The 16,077-nt window shown below is 42.2% G+C and overlaps 1 protein-coding gene across 1 annotated transcript in view; it reads left to right on the forward strand.

Moving 5' to 3' along the window:
- Positions 1-16,077, forward strand: part of LOC310931723 (ERC protein 2-like) — a gene marked incomplete at both ends in the record, with an annotated part of 151,206 nt that overhangs the window by 8,778 nt on the left and 126,351 nt on the right. Inside the window, 3 exons of the mRNA XM_083894954.1 lie at positions 6,943-7,098; positions 9,214-9,306; positions 12,040-12,207. Of these exons, the coding sequence (XP_083751080.1) occupies positions 6,943-7,098; positions 9,214-9,306; positions 12,040-12,207 (417 nt within the window). The remainder of the gene's footprint in view (positions 1-6,942; positions 7,099-9,213; positions 9,307-12,039; positions 12,208-16,077) is intronic.

Raw genomic sequence — 16,077 nt, forward strand, 5'->3', positions numbered from 1 at the left:
GTGTGGGAGAGTGAGTGGTTTACAAACTTCAGTCCGTTGGGTAAAGTCGTGGTTGTGTGTGTGTGCGCGCGTGTGTGTGTGTGACCATGATTTGGCCTCACACTTGCTCTTGTCATGGTTAGAGAAGAGGCCGATCTCAGAGTTATTAGGAGGCTCCGCTCCAGAGGAAACCAGCTGAACTGCCTTTCATTACCGCAGCCATTAGTCATTTCTCTTTAAATGCCTCGGCTTGTTCGGCTCTTTAAAAGCCTCCTTTTTTCTCGGTCAGACGTGGCCGAGGGTTGACGTTTGGGCTTCTGTGGTATTTTTAATAGTTTGAAGAGGAATTAACACCATGAAATTGTGTTTATCGAATCTTTTTTTTTAAACGGAGACAGGTGTAAAAATGAGAGTGAGAGCTGGAGACTGTAAATCAGATCGTCTGTAGGACCTCGTGCTTTAATCTGATCCACCGCACAGCCAGATGATATGTAATCTGTGATTGAAGGTCATAGAAAAGAAGGGAAATTTGTCATTTTAATCCCATGGCTTTGTTTTATTAGTATGGTTTTGAATTTTTCTTGACGAGCCGGGAAATGATGCGTCAGCGTTTTTATTGTATCGGCGTGTTCCGTGTTTTTGAAAATACTCAGCCTCTGTTTCTTGTCTCTCGTGAGCTGATTGGTCAACTGCACTTCCTGTTTCGGATAGTCCGCTTCCTGTTGGGAGATGGTGGCGTGCACAGACCCTTGAGCACCAAAGGGTTAACGACACTTGACCCTGTGATTCCACTTCCTGTTTATCACTGTGTGAGATGAACGTCCAGAGTTTCTTTATCGTTTTTGATTGTATTTTCTCTACATTTACTGCTTTCTCTCCATGCTTCTGCTTCACTTAGTGTCACATTTGTGTTCAAAGATCTCACTTTAAGTTTATTTATTTACATGAATGAAGCAGAAATGAAGACATTTATTCAAACAAAATGAAAAATCAACATTTAATCATCTATTATTTTGACTGTGTCGCAGTAATATTGTGAACGCTCGGGCCTCTGCAGTACCTGCGCTGTCCACAGAGTGGCAGTGTGCTACAAGAGTTCATGCAGGAGTTGTGTGTGTATGTGTGTCGCTAACACACACACACACATACACACACACACACACGCTGAGAGGCATAAATCTGGGCCTAATCGACTCTCCCCAGCCTCCAGTTCCCCGTAGACTCAATAATAACAGCTGCACCACTGCTCTGTTCCTGCCCAGCCCTGACCTGCTGCCAACACACACACACCACACACACACACACACACACACACACACACACACGGTGAGATGCCATATCTTCTTTCATACGCATCATGGTGCAGATTTGATGTGTTCCTCAGAGACTCTGCTGTATATGAAGACGTCTCACTCACTGTTTTAAAGGCACATTTCAGGGTTGTGCTGTGTGTGTGTGTGTTGTGTTGTGTTGTGTTGTGACTTCAATGTTTGAAAGTCTTTGATAGATTTGACCAAAGTGACACAAACTCATGGACAGAATGAGGCAGCAGCAGCAGCTCCTGTGTCTCTGCTCGGTTAAATCCATCACTTTCTTTGGTGTGGGAGAACGAGCGCTTTACAACACTTTAGTTTTTAACTCTGTCTATTTTGTAAGTGCTGTTGTTTTTGGGTAGCGCCCTCTTTGGTGACTCTCTGCCCGTGCACCTGCTCGTTCTCTCCGTGTCTGTGTAACGGCGTCAGTGCTGCTCTGTTGTGGTTTGACCTTTTCTATCAAGGCTCTGCTCCTGATTGGATTCTCTTAGCTTCTGCTAATGAGCTAGCATCACAAAACAACTGTAAACACACACACACACACACACACACACACACACACACACACACACACACCTCGATCAGAAAGTTAGAGCGGGGAAAAAAAGTTTATCGGGACAAAATTACAGCTCTGGAACTTTCTCCACAGCCTGTTTCACACTTATGCTAAAAGTGTTTCCTGTGTGTGTGTGTGTGTGTGTGTCTGTGTGTGTGCCTGTGTGTGTGCCTGTGTGTGTGTATGTGTGTGTGTCTGTGTGTGTCTGTGTGTGTCTGTGTGTGTGTGTGTGTGTGTGGAGTCATATTCATGACACCATGGCCCTCGGGCGAGAATTGAACCTTTTGACCGTATCCTCGGTTCAGGATGTTGCCACTTATTGCTCTACGTTGCCGTTTGATCGTGTTCTTTCCATATGTTTCTGTCGTCTGACACATGTGGAGCTGTGAGAGGACACACACACACACACACACACACACACACACACACACACTGAAAAACACAACCATTCCCAGGACCGTGTCTGTAAACGGTTGATGATAAGTTGAGCTTTATGGACGTGAGAACAGTCTTCTATCACGTGATCACAGTCGCAGCCTTCAAGCTGAAGTTCGTCACCCGCTCACTCGCCCACACCAAAGGCCATGTAGAAAATTGAGGTTTTTATCTCTCCACTGCGTCCTCGTTTGATTGGTTTGTGTCACTTTGGTGAAGCCGAACAAACAATGTCCTGTGAAATCGATGATTTTCTCTGAGGTTTGGTGTGGGAGATTTACACACTGTTACAGTGACATCAAGTGGTAAACACTTATTTAAAGAGTTAAGTTTACAGTATTTTGGGGGCAGTAGGTCGGACATAATAATAATAATAATAATAATAATAATAATAATAATAATAATGTCATTTTACATCAGAAACTCTCCATCAGTCCTTTTAAAAACCCACAGTTTAACCTTTAATTTTATGCTTAAAAATGAAAACAGACGGTTTTACACAAAACTTTAACATGTTTCTGTGTGTGTGTGTGTGTGTGTGTGTGTGCAGTGAATTATTGATAGCAGCAGGTTAGCGTGTGTTGCTAAGCGCAGGCTTTCACACATCAGAGAGGCGTTTGTGAGACGAGAAGAAGTGAGGGATGATAAATGAAAGAGTGACGGAACAACAGCCACAGAGAGTCTGCAGCAAAGATCACAGGGAAAGTTCTTATTAGTTTAGTTTTATTTTATTATCACAATTATGTCAAAATAATATTAATTATAATAGTAATAAAAGAGACGGAGGAGAAACAGGAGCTGTGACGATCACTCAGAGTTAGTCAAAGACTGAAGATGATGAGTCGACAGGCTTATTTTTACAGAGTTCCTCCTCAGGAACTACATCGACGTAACCAACAGCAGACAGAGCCGACTAAGACCAGGACTCTGCAGACCGTCATCGACATGAAGGTAGGGCTGAGACTGTGTGTGTGTGTGTGTGTCGAGTTATTTAAAGTGTGAAACTGTGTCATCGTCACACATTAACTGAGAAACAGGGACGTCTGATTTTAGCCTCTTATGAAAGGACTGAAGTGTCATGTTAGTCACTTATCTCACCATGACGCGGCTTTTTTTTCCACCAGAAACTCAAGTTTGTGTCACTCAGTTAAAAGGTGTTATTTTGTGACTTCAGTGTATGAGAATTCTTTGTTTTGATTTAACCGCAGTGACACAAAGTGACCAAACCAGTATCTGAACACCAGCAGCTCATGTTTCCCTGTGAGACAAAATCGTTGATTTTCTCTATGGACTTTGGTTCAGAAACAAAAAAAACGTAAATTTCCCGTTGGAAGAACTCTTTGTGACGCTGAGATAAAGCAGCAAATGTTATGAGTGTAAGGTGGTTTTATTATTTTAATAGCTCAGCCCTTCGGTGAGTGGCTAAAAATCATCATCTTAACAGCGAGTCTTTGTGTCACAGGTTGTTTCTCAGCAGAGAAGAGCGAGAGGTTTATTTTTAATAAAACATAAACATGATCTTGTTTCAGCGTTTCTGCTGCATGTTGTTCTGATATCGGCTTCATAGAAAGACTCAACTTAAATTATGAATGAGTGCAACTGTAACGTGAGCAGCAGAAGTAGCATTAGCATCAGCAGCATTAGCAGCAGCAGAAGCTCGGGCAGACAAAAACATCCATGTAGAAATGCATGGATGTGTGTGCGTGGCAGCCGTGCTCGAGTAAAGTCCATTATTGAGCCCACGTCGAGTTCAACACTTATTCAATTTGTTTCAAATGTCACATATGGAAGCTTTCACTCTCATCTCGGCCCTTTGAAGTCGTTAAAGCTGTGAAAAATGCAGTTGACTCCACATGTGTCTGCACACACACACACACACACACACACACACACACACACACACACACTCTAAGTGCTTGTTCAGCTCGCTCTAAAAGTGGCTCCTTCAGTGCAAACCACAGTTATTTTTCACACATACTTTGTTATTTGTCTGCTTATTAACAGACGCACATGTGCTGAGCAGCAGTGAAGGTTAATCTGACGCCACATAATCCACACACGGCGTCAGAGGGCTGGGATTATACCACAGTTATTGTGATTATAGAACATGGGGGAATGTTGTTCTCCGTGTGTGTGTGTGTGAGAGAGAAAGTGCTGTGTCACAGATTTGATCACCTGATCAGAAGAATCTGATTTCAAGGCTTTATTAACTTGTGTTGCTTTGTAATCCACTCACTCTCCCACACCAAAGTCACTCACTCTCCCACACCAAAGTCACTCACTCTCCCACACCAAAGTCCACAGAGAAAACCAGTGATTTTAGCTCACAGGGACACAGCAGCTGCTGGTCCTCTGCTGCCTCGTGTGGTCACTTTGTGTCACTGATTTAAGTCTAAATTAAATATTTTAAAAGCTGAATTCACTAAAATCAGTCATTGTAAGTTAGTGATGGAGGCAGCAGTGGATCAACAACTCCTGTGAACTCCTGTGTGCTGTGATGTTAAAATCACTGGTTTACTCTATGGACTTTGGTGTGGGAGAGTGAGTGACTTTGGTGTGGGAGAGTGAGTGGTTTACAAACTTCAGTTTATTCTTTCTCTCTGTGGTTTACGGTGATGAACATTCTTAAAGATGTGCACAGTAATTTTTATTGTTGAATGGTTGATTACCATTCAGTTCATTGTAATAATCATATTTAAAACTTTTTGACATATCACATATATGTGTACATATGTATATGTGTACATATGTATATGTGTACATATATACATGTGTATATATATGGAAACATATCACACGTGTATCGTCCTCTTGTATCTGCTCCTCTTTGTGTCTTTGTCTCTGAGTTTGTCCATTTGTCCACTCTGTAATTCCAGAACACCAACCCTCCTTTCTGTTTTGACCCTGACGTTATCTGGCAGGTACAGTAATGACTTCTCACCTCTGCACACGCACACACGCACACGCACACACACACACTCGGTATAAGATATTTTATTATGTTGCCTGGTAATGTCGTGTTGCACGAGAAAGGACGACGATATATCAGCAAATGGATATTTTTTCCCCGCCCCAGTCCTATAAATCGCGATATAGCCTGAATATTGCATGTCATTCATGCCGTTCGCGTCGTTCTCATCCTTTGTGACGTTCATTTCTTTCTTTCGTTCGTGTCTTTCTTATCATTTGCATCGTTCATGTCCTTGTCGTTCGTTTCTTTTGTTTGCGCCGTTTGTGTCTTTATCATTCGCGCCGTTTGTTTTGCGCGTCCTTCGTTTCTTGTCTCTTTATTATCATTTGTGTCATTCGTGTCGTTCTTATCGTTCTTATATTTCGTGTCGTTCTTATTATTTGTGTCATTCGTGTCGTTCTTATCGTTCTTATATTTCGTGTCGTTCTTATTATTTGTGTCATTTGTGACGTTTGTGTCGTTCATATCGTTTTTATCTTTCGTGTCGTTCTTATCATTTGTGTGATTCGTGTCGTTCTTATCGTTCTTATATTTCGTGTCGTTCTTATTATTTGTGTCATTCGTGACGTTCGTGTCGTTCTTATCGTTTTTATCTTTCGTGTCGTTCTTATCGTTCTTATATTTCGTGTCGTTTGTGACGTTCGTGTCGTTTTTTTCGTTCATATATTTCGCGTCGTTCTTATTATTTGTGTCATTCGTGATGTTCGTGTCTTTCGCTCAGTGGGATCACTGTTGTGCCCTTTTGCGAGAATGACCACGGGTCCTTGAAACCCTTGAAAGTTTCTGAATTTGAAATCCTTTTTGGGAGGGGAAAATTGCCTTAAAATATGGCGCCACCTACAGTTTTTTTTAGAAGCAACTTTGAACTTTGAAAGTTCTGCTGCTGCCGTGTGACCGGATATGCTACACCGGAAGCCTCTCACAAAAATAATGGCGGACGTCTGTTTGAGAAAAGGTCTTTACAGTGAACATCTTTGTGCTTACACACACACACACACACACACACACACACACACACACATTCCTGCGTTGCTTGGTCTTGGCAGTGGTGATGTCACAGGACGTAATGGAGGTCAGATGTTTGCCTGTGGTTTTGCTGATGGCATCGCGGCGTCTGTTTCCATTTATTCCATTACCTTTTTTCTTCTTCTTCTTCTCTTCCAAGTTTTGGCGTTTAACGTACGTCTGATCCGATGCTAAACGAAGCTAAACGACCTGAGTAGCCGTCCATTCGCTCGTGTGAACACACACACACACACACACACGTATGTTTTCCAGTCCGTTCACATGTGAGCTCAACGTTCACTGCTCAAAGTCAGGGATGCAGAAAATTTACCGTCTGAACTCCAGCGCGTTGTCTCTTTCTCTACGGAGCTCCCCCTACAGTTTGGGAGTACATAATACGACACCAGCATAAGCATCCTTCCATCGATCTTCTACTGTTTGACTCTCTTCTGTGTTTAAAATAAGGCCATCGTTGTCTTGATCTCATATGGATATGCCCCGAGCAGGAACCTGACAGGGCATTTTTCACGAGACCTGAGATTTTGCGAGACCTCTTGATTCTGAGGGCTTTGTGATGCTTTTCCGCTAACAGACAGTAGCCGTTAAATAGGTTAAACTGCTTTAAATAATAAGCTGTAAGTCCTCACGGTCAGACCTTCTCTTTCTACTGTTGCCTGGTGCAGGACACCAAAATCTCCTCCCTGGAGAGGAACATCCGGGACCTGGAGGACGAGGTCCAGATGTTGAAGACCAGCGGTCTGCTGCAGCCTGACGACAGGCAGGACGAGCTCAAGCATGTGGACGTCTACAAGAGTCATTCCAAATTCATGAAGTCTAAGGTAGAACGTTCTCCGCTCGTCACCTGAGGAACTACCAGCTCAGGAGTTCACAGCTGCATGAGACGCTGTTTGCATGTTGCATGTTTCTTTGTGTCCAGACTGTTCCTCAGAACACAAGCTGCTCCTGACGGCCTTTATCTCATCACATTTCTAAATACGTTTTTTCAAAGAGCAGCTTGGACAGCAAATTTTTCTAAAAGACTTTCGTAAATCACAACATTCTTGACACCGTTTCAAAATAAAAACGTGACAGAATTTTGTGAAACATAACAACCCAACATTGAGCTTGTCCCGCCCCCTCTGCATGCCCCTCCCACTCTCCGCCTCCACCTGGTTGTGTCCAACATTCTTCTGCTGTTGTGAAAATCTCCGCTTGTGTCTTTTTTGTGGCGTTTGTCGTACGTCGCACACGGAGAACGTCTGTACCTGAGCGTTCTTCTGCCGAGCGTTCAGAGTGAACGATCCTCTTACAGTTCACGGTGTCTCCTTGCATGTTCAGAAAAGCCTGACTATGGTTTCTCTCTGCTGTTTTATTCATGGAGACAAACCAGTGTTCAGACTGAGTCATGCTCATGTGAGACGATGCACTGGTCATGTTCACCACTGATAGTTTGGTCGGTGGTGGTTGTGCGGTTGGCGCCCCCCTGTGCTGAGAACTGCTCTCTGCAGCGAGGACAAAAGGATGAATGAAGATGACTTTTGTTGATTTTATTTCACCCTTAGACTGATTTTCTCTACGGACTTTGGTGTGGGAGAGTGAGCCGTTTACAAACGTCAGATTGTGTTTTTTTATTAGGCTAAAATCATTTTTTACCTGCACTCTCCCTTTAAAGGTTTCCACTTTCACAGGACTCGTAGCTGTGCGTTAGCTCTGTTAGCTCGTGATGTGAACAGGTTTCCCTGCGGTGCATTAATGGCGCCCTTTGTTGTCCTGATGGAATCATGAACGAGACGTTTTCTGGCGAATGAGGACGGAGGTCTGTCCTCACCTGAACTGAGCCGACGTGATGACGCCTCACTGACGGATCCTCGCTCTCCCACCGCGCACAGTCGCACAGAAAGACGCCAGATTCATTCTATATCCTTGAAGTGTTTAGGGTTCCGCTCTTTCAGCGGCGCTGCCCTCTGGTGTTGAGGGGAGACGGTGATAAGAGAGGAACCAGAGAGGAACCAGAGATGCTGGTTTCCTCTCAGGACTTTGATCTACTTGAACAGCGTAAAGTGGATTCAGAGTAGGAAGCAGCATCAGAGACGGTGGATCAGTGACCACGGATGATTTGATACAACCGTTTGCATCCAAAAACTGGGACTAATAACGCAGGTTCATGTAACTCTACTCCACTTTCCAAAGGAGTCGTACTTTGTGTTTCTAGTCAAACATTCCACACATTCACACTCCATATCATGTTTCGTTTCAGTCCTGGTGATTTTTCTCCTGCAGTTTGTTGGTTTGTCCTTGTTGAGTTGTTGGTGTGTGGGAACCAGTGGACGTCTTTGTATGAGATTTTAATGGTTAACGTCTTGTAGACCAGTCCAGGGTTAAAGTAATTAGGGTACTATGGTATTGCACGGACTCAAACTGGAGGTGGACGGCTACAGAAATGGGAGAATGGCGATAATATAATGAATTATATGGACATGTTGATGTGGAAAGTACTAAATAAGAACAGGAGATTTTAATTAAACGTCATACAAAGAAAGAAATAAATCACGCCAGCAGAGACTGCGTCAAAGAATCAGACCGGACCACTTTTTGGTTGGTGATACAGAAACCAAGAATGCAGTTAGTGATGTGCATCAAGAACCAGGACTTATTTGGTACCAGTTCATAATTGGCCAGTACCAAAGTAGAAATAGGAATCTGGACAAGCAGCGATGCCGTCAGTGATATGTCCTCACTGACGTCCTCACCTATGTCTTCATGATGGTGACCAAACAGGAGCAGGGTGACAAACAAGAACGTGATTCATTAATTCACTGTCTGCTGCTTTGACCTCCACACGAGCGTTTGGACCAAACTCTGATCAACTTTTCCAGGTTTTTAGTCTGGATGGAACTGTGTCTGCTCTGGACTTCAGCGGCTCGCTGTCTTCTTGTCTTTGTGTCTCTCTGTAGGACCAGGCCTTGTCACCATGTGTGTCCTCCATCAGACAAGCTCCCACCTTCCTCCTCCCTTCACAACAGCCTTGGATCACAGAACAAGCAGAAGTACAACTCTCATTAGTCTCTGGTTGTCTTGTTTGTTTTGTCTGTCGCTGAACCTGAAACACATGAACCCTCGCTAAGTTCACGCAGGTTTTCAGGTGTTTTTAGTCAAGGAGATTGAGTCTGTCGTTACTAAGAATCCAAAACCTGTGCATTTAGTGACGGTGAATTCTACTCAAACTCCAACTGTGTCAGTAACTGTTCAGTCTAACTAACACACAGGACCACACACTCTGTTTAATCAAACCATTTCAGGGAAGAGGACGTCACTGTCGTCAGTTAAAAGTTGTTGATGTTTTTGTGGATGAAGTCAGTTTGACAGTTACGGTTCAAAACTTAAAGCCTTTGGAAACCCAAATTCACAAAAGTCTTCTAACTGTGTAATGTTTTGCAAATATTTTCAACAGATTCTTCAGTGCGATGCCGACTATTATGATGGTAAATATCGAGTAATTCCAAGCAACTTTTTGTTTTTGAGATTAAACCCAGCTCACTGTCAAAGTGCATCAGAGTAAATGGATAATTTCCTGATTTTCAAAAATTCATTAAAATTATTCCTTAAGAGATTTGCAAATATTTTCAACAGATCCTTGTTCAGGGCGATGCCGACTATTATGATGGTGAATTTCAGGTCGTTCTGAGATACTTTTTGTTCTTGAGATTAAACTCAGCTCACTGTCAAAGTGCATCAGGACAAACACAACATTTCCTGAATTTCAAAAATCCATGAAAATTATTCCTTAAGATGTTTGCAAATATTTTCAACAGATCCTTGTTCAGGGCGATGCTGACTATTATGATGGTAAATTTCAATTAATTCCAAGATAGTTTATGTTTTTGAGAAGAAACTCAGCTCACTGTCAAAGTGCATCAGGGCAAACGCATAATTTCCTGATTTTCAAAAATTCATTAAAAATATTCCTTAAGAGATTTGCAAATATTTTCAACAGATCCTTGTTCAGGGCGATGCCGACTATTATGATGGTGAATTTCAGGTCGTTCTGAGATACTTTTTGTTTTTCAGAAGAAAGTCAGCTCACTGTCAAAGTGCATCAGGGCAAATGGATCATTTCCTGATTTTTGAAAATTCATGAAAATTATTAATATAAAATTAAAGACTGACTCTGTCCTCTCACACGTAGTTTTAAGGTCTTTCAGGTAGTTTCAGGTAGTTAATGGTCGTCTCCTCCCCTCTCATCACGTCTCAGCATCTCTTTTTGACTCCACTTCACCTTTTGGCCTGGCGTCACTCTCATTATTCTGTCCGTCGTCTTCTCGGCTGTCTTCACTTCCTCTCTCCTTCTCTGACTGCTGATTGGCCGAGCTCTGGTCCAGGCAGAATTCCCTGGATATGAAATGAAGTCTGCTCTCACACAATTAGACAAATCTCCCTTCCAATCAGCTGTGTGCATTTTTGGCACCGGTCGACAGATGCCAATCTTCCACACAAGAAAATCCCTGTGTTGGTGTGTTTGATTTCTCTGTGGTTCTGTACGTCCTTCTTTAAATCACTAGGCCAGTTTATCTCAGTGGAATATTGTTTCCCATCATTTAATCTTCATCTGCCTGCATGTATTTTTCAGCTCTTTGGCTTGACTCTATGACTGTATGACTGGACTCCACTGAGCTAGCATCATTTACATTTGGCACATTTACACATTTTATTTAAATGTAATAGTTTCCTTCTCTAGCGGTTTCATGTCTTCTTTTAAGATCTTATTTTTTCTCTACATGTAAATGTTGTATCTTTCATCATTTTTTCTATCCATCTAAGAAAGCTAACTAGCAGCTATCTATTTATAGCTCTCTAACTGGCATATATCTATTTATAGCTAGCTAATTAGCATATATCTATAGCTAGCTAACTCACGTCTATCCATTTATAGCTAGCTGACTCGCATCTATCCATTTATAGCTAGCTAACTCACATCTATCCATTTATGCCTAGCTAACTCACGTCTATCCATTTATCGCTAGCTAGCTCACATCTATTTTTAGCTAGTTAACTACCATCTATCCATTTATAGCTAGCTAACTAACATCTATCTATTTGTAGCTAGCTAAATCGCATCTATCCATTTATAGCTAGTTAACTAACGTCTATTTATAGCTAGCTAACTCACATCTATCCATTTATAGCTAGCTAACTAACATCTATCTATTTGTAGCTAGCTAAATCGCATCTATCCATTTATAGCTAGTTAACTAACGTCTATTTATAGCTAGCTAACTCACATCTATCCATTTATAGCTAGCTAACTAACATCTATCTATTTATAGCTAGCTAACTCACAGCTATCCATATATAGTTAGTTAACCAACATCTATTTATAACTAGCTAATTAGCAGCTATCCATTTATAGCTAGTTAACTAGCAGCTATCTATCTATTTAAAATTGCCCTCTTTCTTTCATGAAAACAATGGAATAAAAAGTTAAAAATCAACTCTTGAGTTGTTAAAACCCAAATGAATGAACTTAATTCAAACATGTTTTTAATTCACATTAAAGAATACCTGTGCAGTCATACAATAGAAACTTCTTATCTCAGTACGTGTCGTTTTTTAAAAGGACTGTGTGCTTTTACAAAGTTTACTTCTCTGTTTTCTTGAGAGAAAGAGAGAATCTTTTTTTCCCTTCCTTCCTCTTTATTTTAAGTGTTTTGTTTTGTGTAACTGAAGCCGACATCAGGGTTTTCATGACTGTTTTGTGTGTTTGTGTTTGTGTGATTTGGCAGATCGAGCAGCTGAAGCAGGAGCTGAACAGGAAGGAGTCGGAGATGCAGGCGCTGCAGACCAAACTGGAGACGCTGACCAACCAGAACTCTGACTGTAAACAGCACATCGACGTGTTAAAGGAGTCGCTCAGCGCCAAGGAGCAACGGGCCAGTACACTGCAGACAGAGGTCAGAGGTCACACACACACAGTTTTCACATAACTACAGATTAATGAAGCTGCCGAGGGTCAAAATACTCTGATAATCAGGGTTCACACACAACACCGTCCTAGTAATGATGTCTCCACATTTGTCCTGCGTAGGCCTTGTCTACGTACATCAAACAGTAGGTGGCGTCGTAACAAACAAGGGAGACATTTACCTAAATATCAGTATCACTATTTAGTTCCTACATTTGTATTTTGTTTTTAGCTCATACCTTTCGTCTGTCTGTCTGTCTGTCTATCACTACCTAACTAACATCTATCATTTTATAGTTATCTATTCATTTATAGCTAGCCAGCTAACATCTATCCATGTATAGCTAGCTCACTAGCATCTATCCATTTATAGCTAGCAAACTAACATCTATCCATTATAGCTAGTTAACTAGCATCTGTCCATGTATAGCTAGCTAACTAACATATATCCATTTATAGCTAGTTAACTAGCATCTATCCATTTATAGCTAGCAAACTAACATCTATCCATTATAGCTAGCTCACTAACATCTATCCATTTATAGCTAGCTAACTAACGTCTAACCATTGATAGCTAGCTCACTAACGTCTATCCATTTATAATTAGTTAACTAGCATCTATCCATTTACATCAAGCAATGCAGGCCATCAAACATCATAACAAAACAAGGGAGACATTTAGCTAAATATCAACTTCACTTCTTTATGCACAACATTCAAGCACTTTCAAGGACTATCCAGGACCTTGAAGGTCTCAAGGACCTCCTGGATCCCTGTTCTGATGTGCGATGAAGTTTGTGCACGTTGATAAAAATCACTGTCACTTTGCCAACAGCTGACCCACAAATACTGTGTGGTGTTTTGTTCACGAATCAGCAAGAGAGGTTTGTTTTAGCCAAGTTTAAATGTAATAGACGATCGTGGCTGAACTCCATGAATACTCTTATCGAATGAAGGACGTTTGACGTATGTGAATGATTCAAGTTAATGATTCTCAAACAACACTCAAAAGAATCGTGTAAAATGGCAAGAATACGACTAAAAGGTATAAGAATGAATACACACAGACTTGATAATAACTCATAACAGAGTATCCAGGGCTCCCATAGATCCTTCAAATCCTTCCTGGAAAGTCCTTGAAAAGTCATTGAATTTGTAGAAACACTGTCGACAGTATGTTGTGATTTGATTGAGTAGAGGATTTTTTTTTACCAGGTAAAATTCCAGACTTTACTATGAACAGAAAAGTATCTTCTGCATAGAAAAGAACCACAAAAAAACCAGAGTAAACATCATGTTTTTGATCTCAGAGGGGCCAGCAGGGGGCGCCATTATCACATCAGAGAACTAGCATGAGTGAATATGATATTTAGCATTTTTAATGATGCTAACAATTGCTATTTGATGGTGTGTATCTTCTGTGTCGAGTCGTGGTTGTTGTGAAAGTGATTTGTCGTTGTCGTGAATGTTAGGGTCAGCGTAACGCGTTTAATCAGATTAACCTTTGTGTAACCTGACTGTGCACAGTCTGAGGGGTTTGGTGTGTGTGTGTGTGTGTGTGTGTGTGTGTGTGTGTGTGTGTGTGTGTGCGTGCGCGCGTGTGCGTGCGTCTGCATGTGTGTGTTTGTGTCTGCATGTGTGTGTGTGTGTTTGTGTCTGCATGTGTGTGTTTGCGTCTGCATGTGTGCGTTTGTGTTTCTGCATGTGTGTGTTTGTGTCTGCGTGTGTGTGTGTGCCTGCGTGTGTGTTTGTGTGTCTGCGTGTGTGTGTTTGTGTGTCTGCGTGTGTGTGTTTGTGTGTCTGCATGTGTGTGTCTGTTTGTTTGCCTGTGTGTGTGTTTGTGTGTCTGTGTGTTTGCCTGTGTGTGTGTTTGTGTCTGCGTGTGTGTGTGTGTTTGCACGTGTGTGTGTCTGCGTGTGTGTGTTTGAGGCCACCAGCGCTCGCTCATATGTGTGGTCAGGTTTTTTAGACTTTTTTAACGCTGTGATTCTTAATGATTTTATCACTGCTGTTAGGAATGGAGGTGTGTGTGTGTGTGTGTGTGTGTGTGTGTGTGTGTGTGTGTGTGTGTGTGTGTGTGTGTGTGTGTGTGTGTGTGTGTGTGTGTGTGTGTGTGTGTGTGTGTGTGTGTGTGTGTGTGTGTGTGTGTGTGTGTGTGTGTGTGTGTGTTTTTCTCCATCACTGATACTTTAGATCTCTTTGTGCTCAGTGGTTGCGAGCGGCCGCTAACTATGTCCACTCATCATTACAGGAAGCAATTTAGGCCAAAATTAGGCCTAATTGTCGTTACATGTGCGAGGAATGTTGGCCCTCGCAGTGAGCTGAATACATCATACTTAAAGGACTTGCTTTTCTGTGTGTGTGTGTGTTTGTCTTTGAGTTATTCGTGAGCTCTTTAGCTTCACAGGTGCCACTTTATGGTGTTTTATGTTCTCTCTCAAACTAACTCTTGAAAAGTAGGCGATTGAATTTAATCTCAAAATTTTTAATGGACGTCCTGACGCTGGTTTCATACACGACTGATGAACCAACATCTTACAGTTGGTTCCTGACTCCGTTCTTCTCCTGGTTCTTCTTCTCCATCACTGATAGAACCTGACGAGGTTCAGCTGATACTTAGCTGTGACGTCATCAGTCTGCCGGCCTCTGATTGGTCAGAGAGTGTCGTCACTGAAGAGTCAACAATGTCCTTTAACTGTAGATGAAAATCCTGAAAACGAGAAGGTTCATCTCCTTTAACAGGAGTCTGTGGATTTAGAGACACGTTGACTGGTGTTTACCTTCAGAGTCTGATGTCAACAACAACAACAACCAGGCTCCCATTGGACGACAGTATCCGTCATGTTCTATTGAAGAAGAGATAAAACTACACTCTTAGAAATAAATGTGCTCAGTAGAACCACATAAGGTTCTTCAGCTTGTTCTCCTATGAGAACCCTTTTAAAACCCTTTATTCAGGAAAGGGGTTTTAAAGGGTTCTCTGGATCAAAATGGTTCTTACTGGAACTAGTGTGACCAAGAACCCTTTCTTCAGTAAAGGGTTTTTCAGAAGCAAATGGTTCCAGGTAGAACCTCAGCTCTTGTAGAAAAACCCTTTTGGAACCCTTATTTCTAAGAGTGTATTGATTGAGGGGATTCTTTCAAAATTACTGCTTTTTAAACCAGTGGAGTCGCCCCCTGGTGGCTAATTGAGATATAGATAGATAGATAGATGGATGGATCTCCTCCTCTCTCCTCTCCTTCTCTCTCCTCCTCTCTCCTCTTCTCCTCCTCTCCTTCTCCTCTCTTCTCCTCTCTCCTCCTGTCCTCCTCTCTCCTCCTCCTCCTATCCTCTTCTCGTCTTCTCTCCTCTCCTCCTCTTCTCTCCTCCTCCTCTCTCCTCCTCTCTTCTCCTCTCTCCTCCTCTTCTCTCCTCTCTTCCTCTTCTCTCCTCCTCCTCTCTCCTCCTCTCTAAAGGCTAAGGTTTCCCTGAAATAAGTGGCTGAATCAGAGGACGATCAGGGTGATATTGAAGTACATGAGGCTGCTTCTACATTCCTCTGTTTCCTGTCAATCATTTGGAGTGTGTGCTTGTGCGTGTGCGTGTGTGTGTGTGTGTGTGTGTGTGTGTGTGTGTGTGTGTGTGTGTGTGTGTGTAATACAGAACAGAGACGTCTCTGTGCAGACAGACAGTGGACGTGGATTTATTTGTCAATCAAAGTAAAGGACGGCCTCTAAATGTAGGAGATTCAGTCTGTCTCCAGATAACTGGAAATGTGTGTGTGTGTAAACTGAACCCCTCTCATACAGTGTGTGTGTGTGTGTGTGTGTGTGTGTGTGTGTGTGTGTGTGTGTGTGTGTGTGTGTGTGTGTGTGTGTG

This window comes from Microchirus variegatus (genome assembly GCF_963457635.1).
Source record: "Microchirus variegatus genome assembly, chromosome: 9".
Lineage (NCBI taxonomy): Eukaryota > Metazoa > Chordata > Actinopteri > Pleuronectiformes > Soleidae > Microchirus > Microchirus variegatus.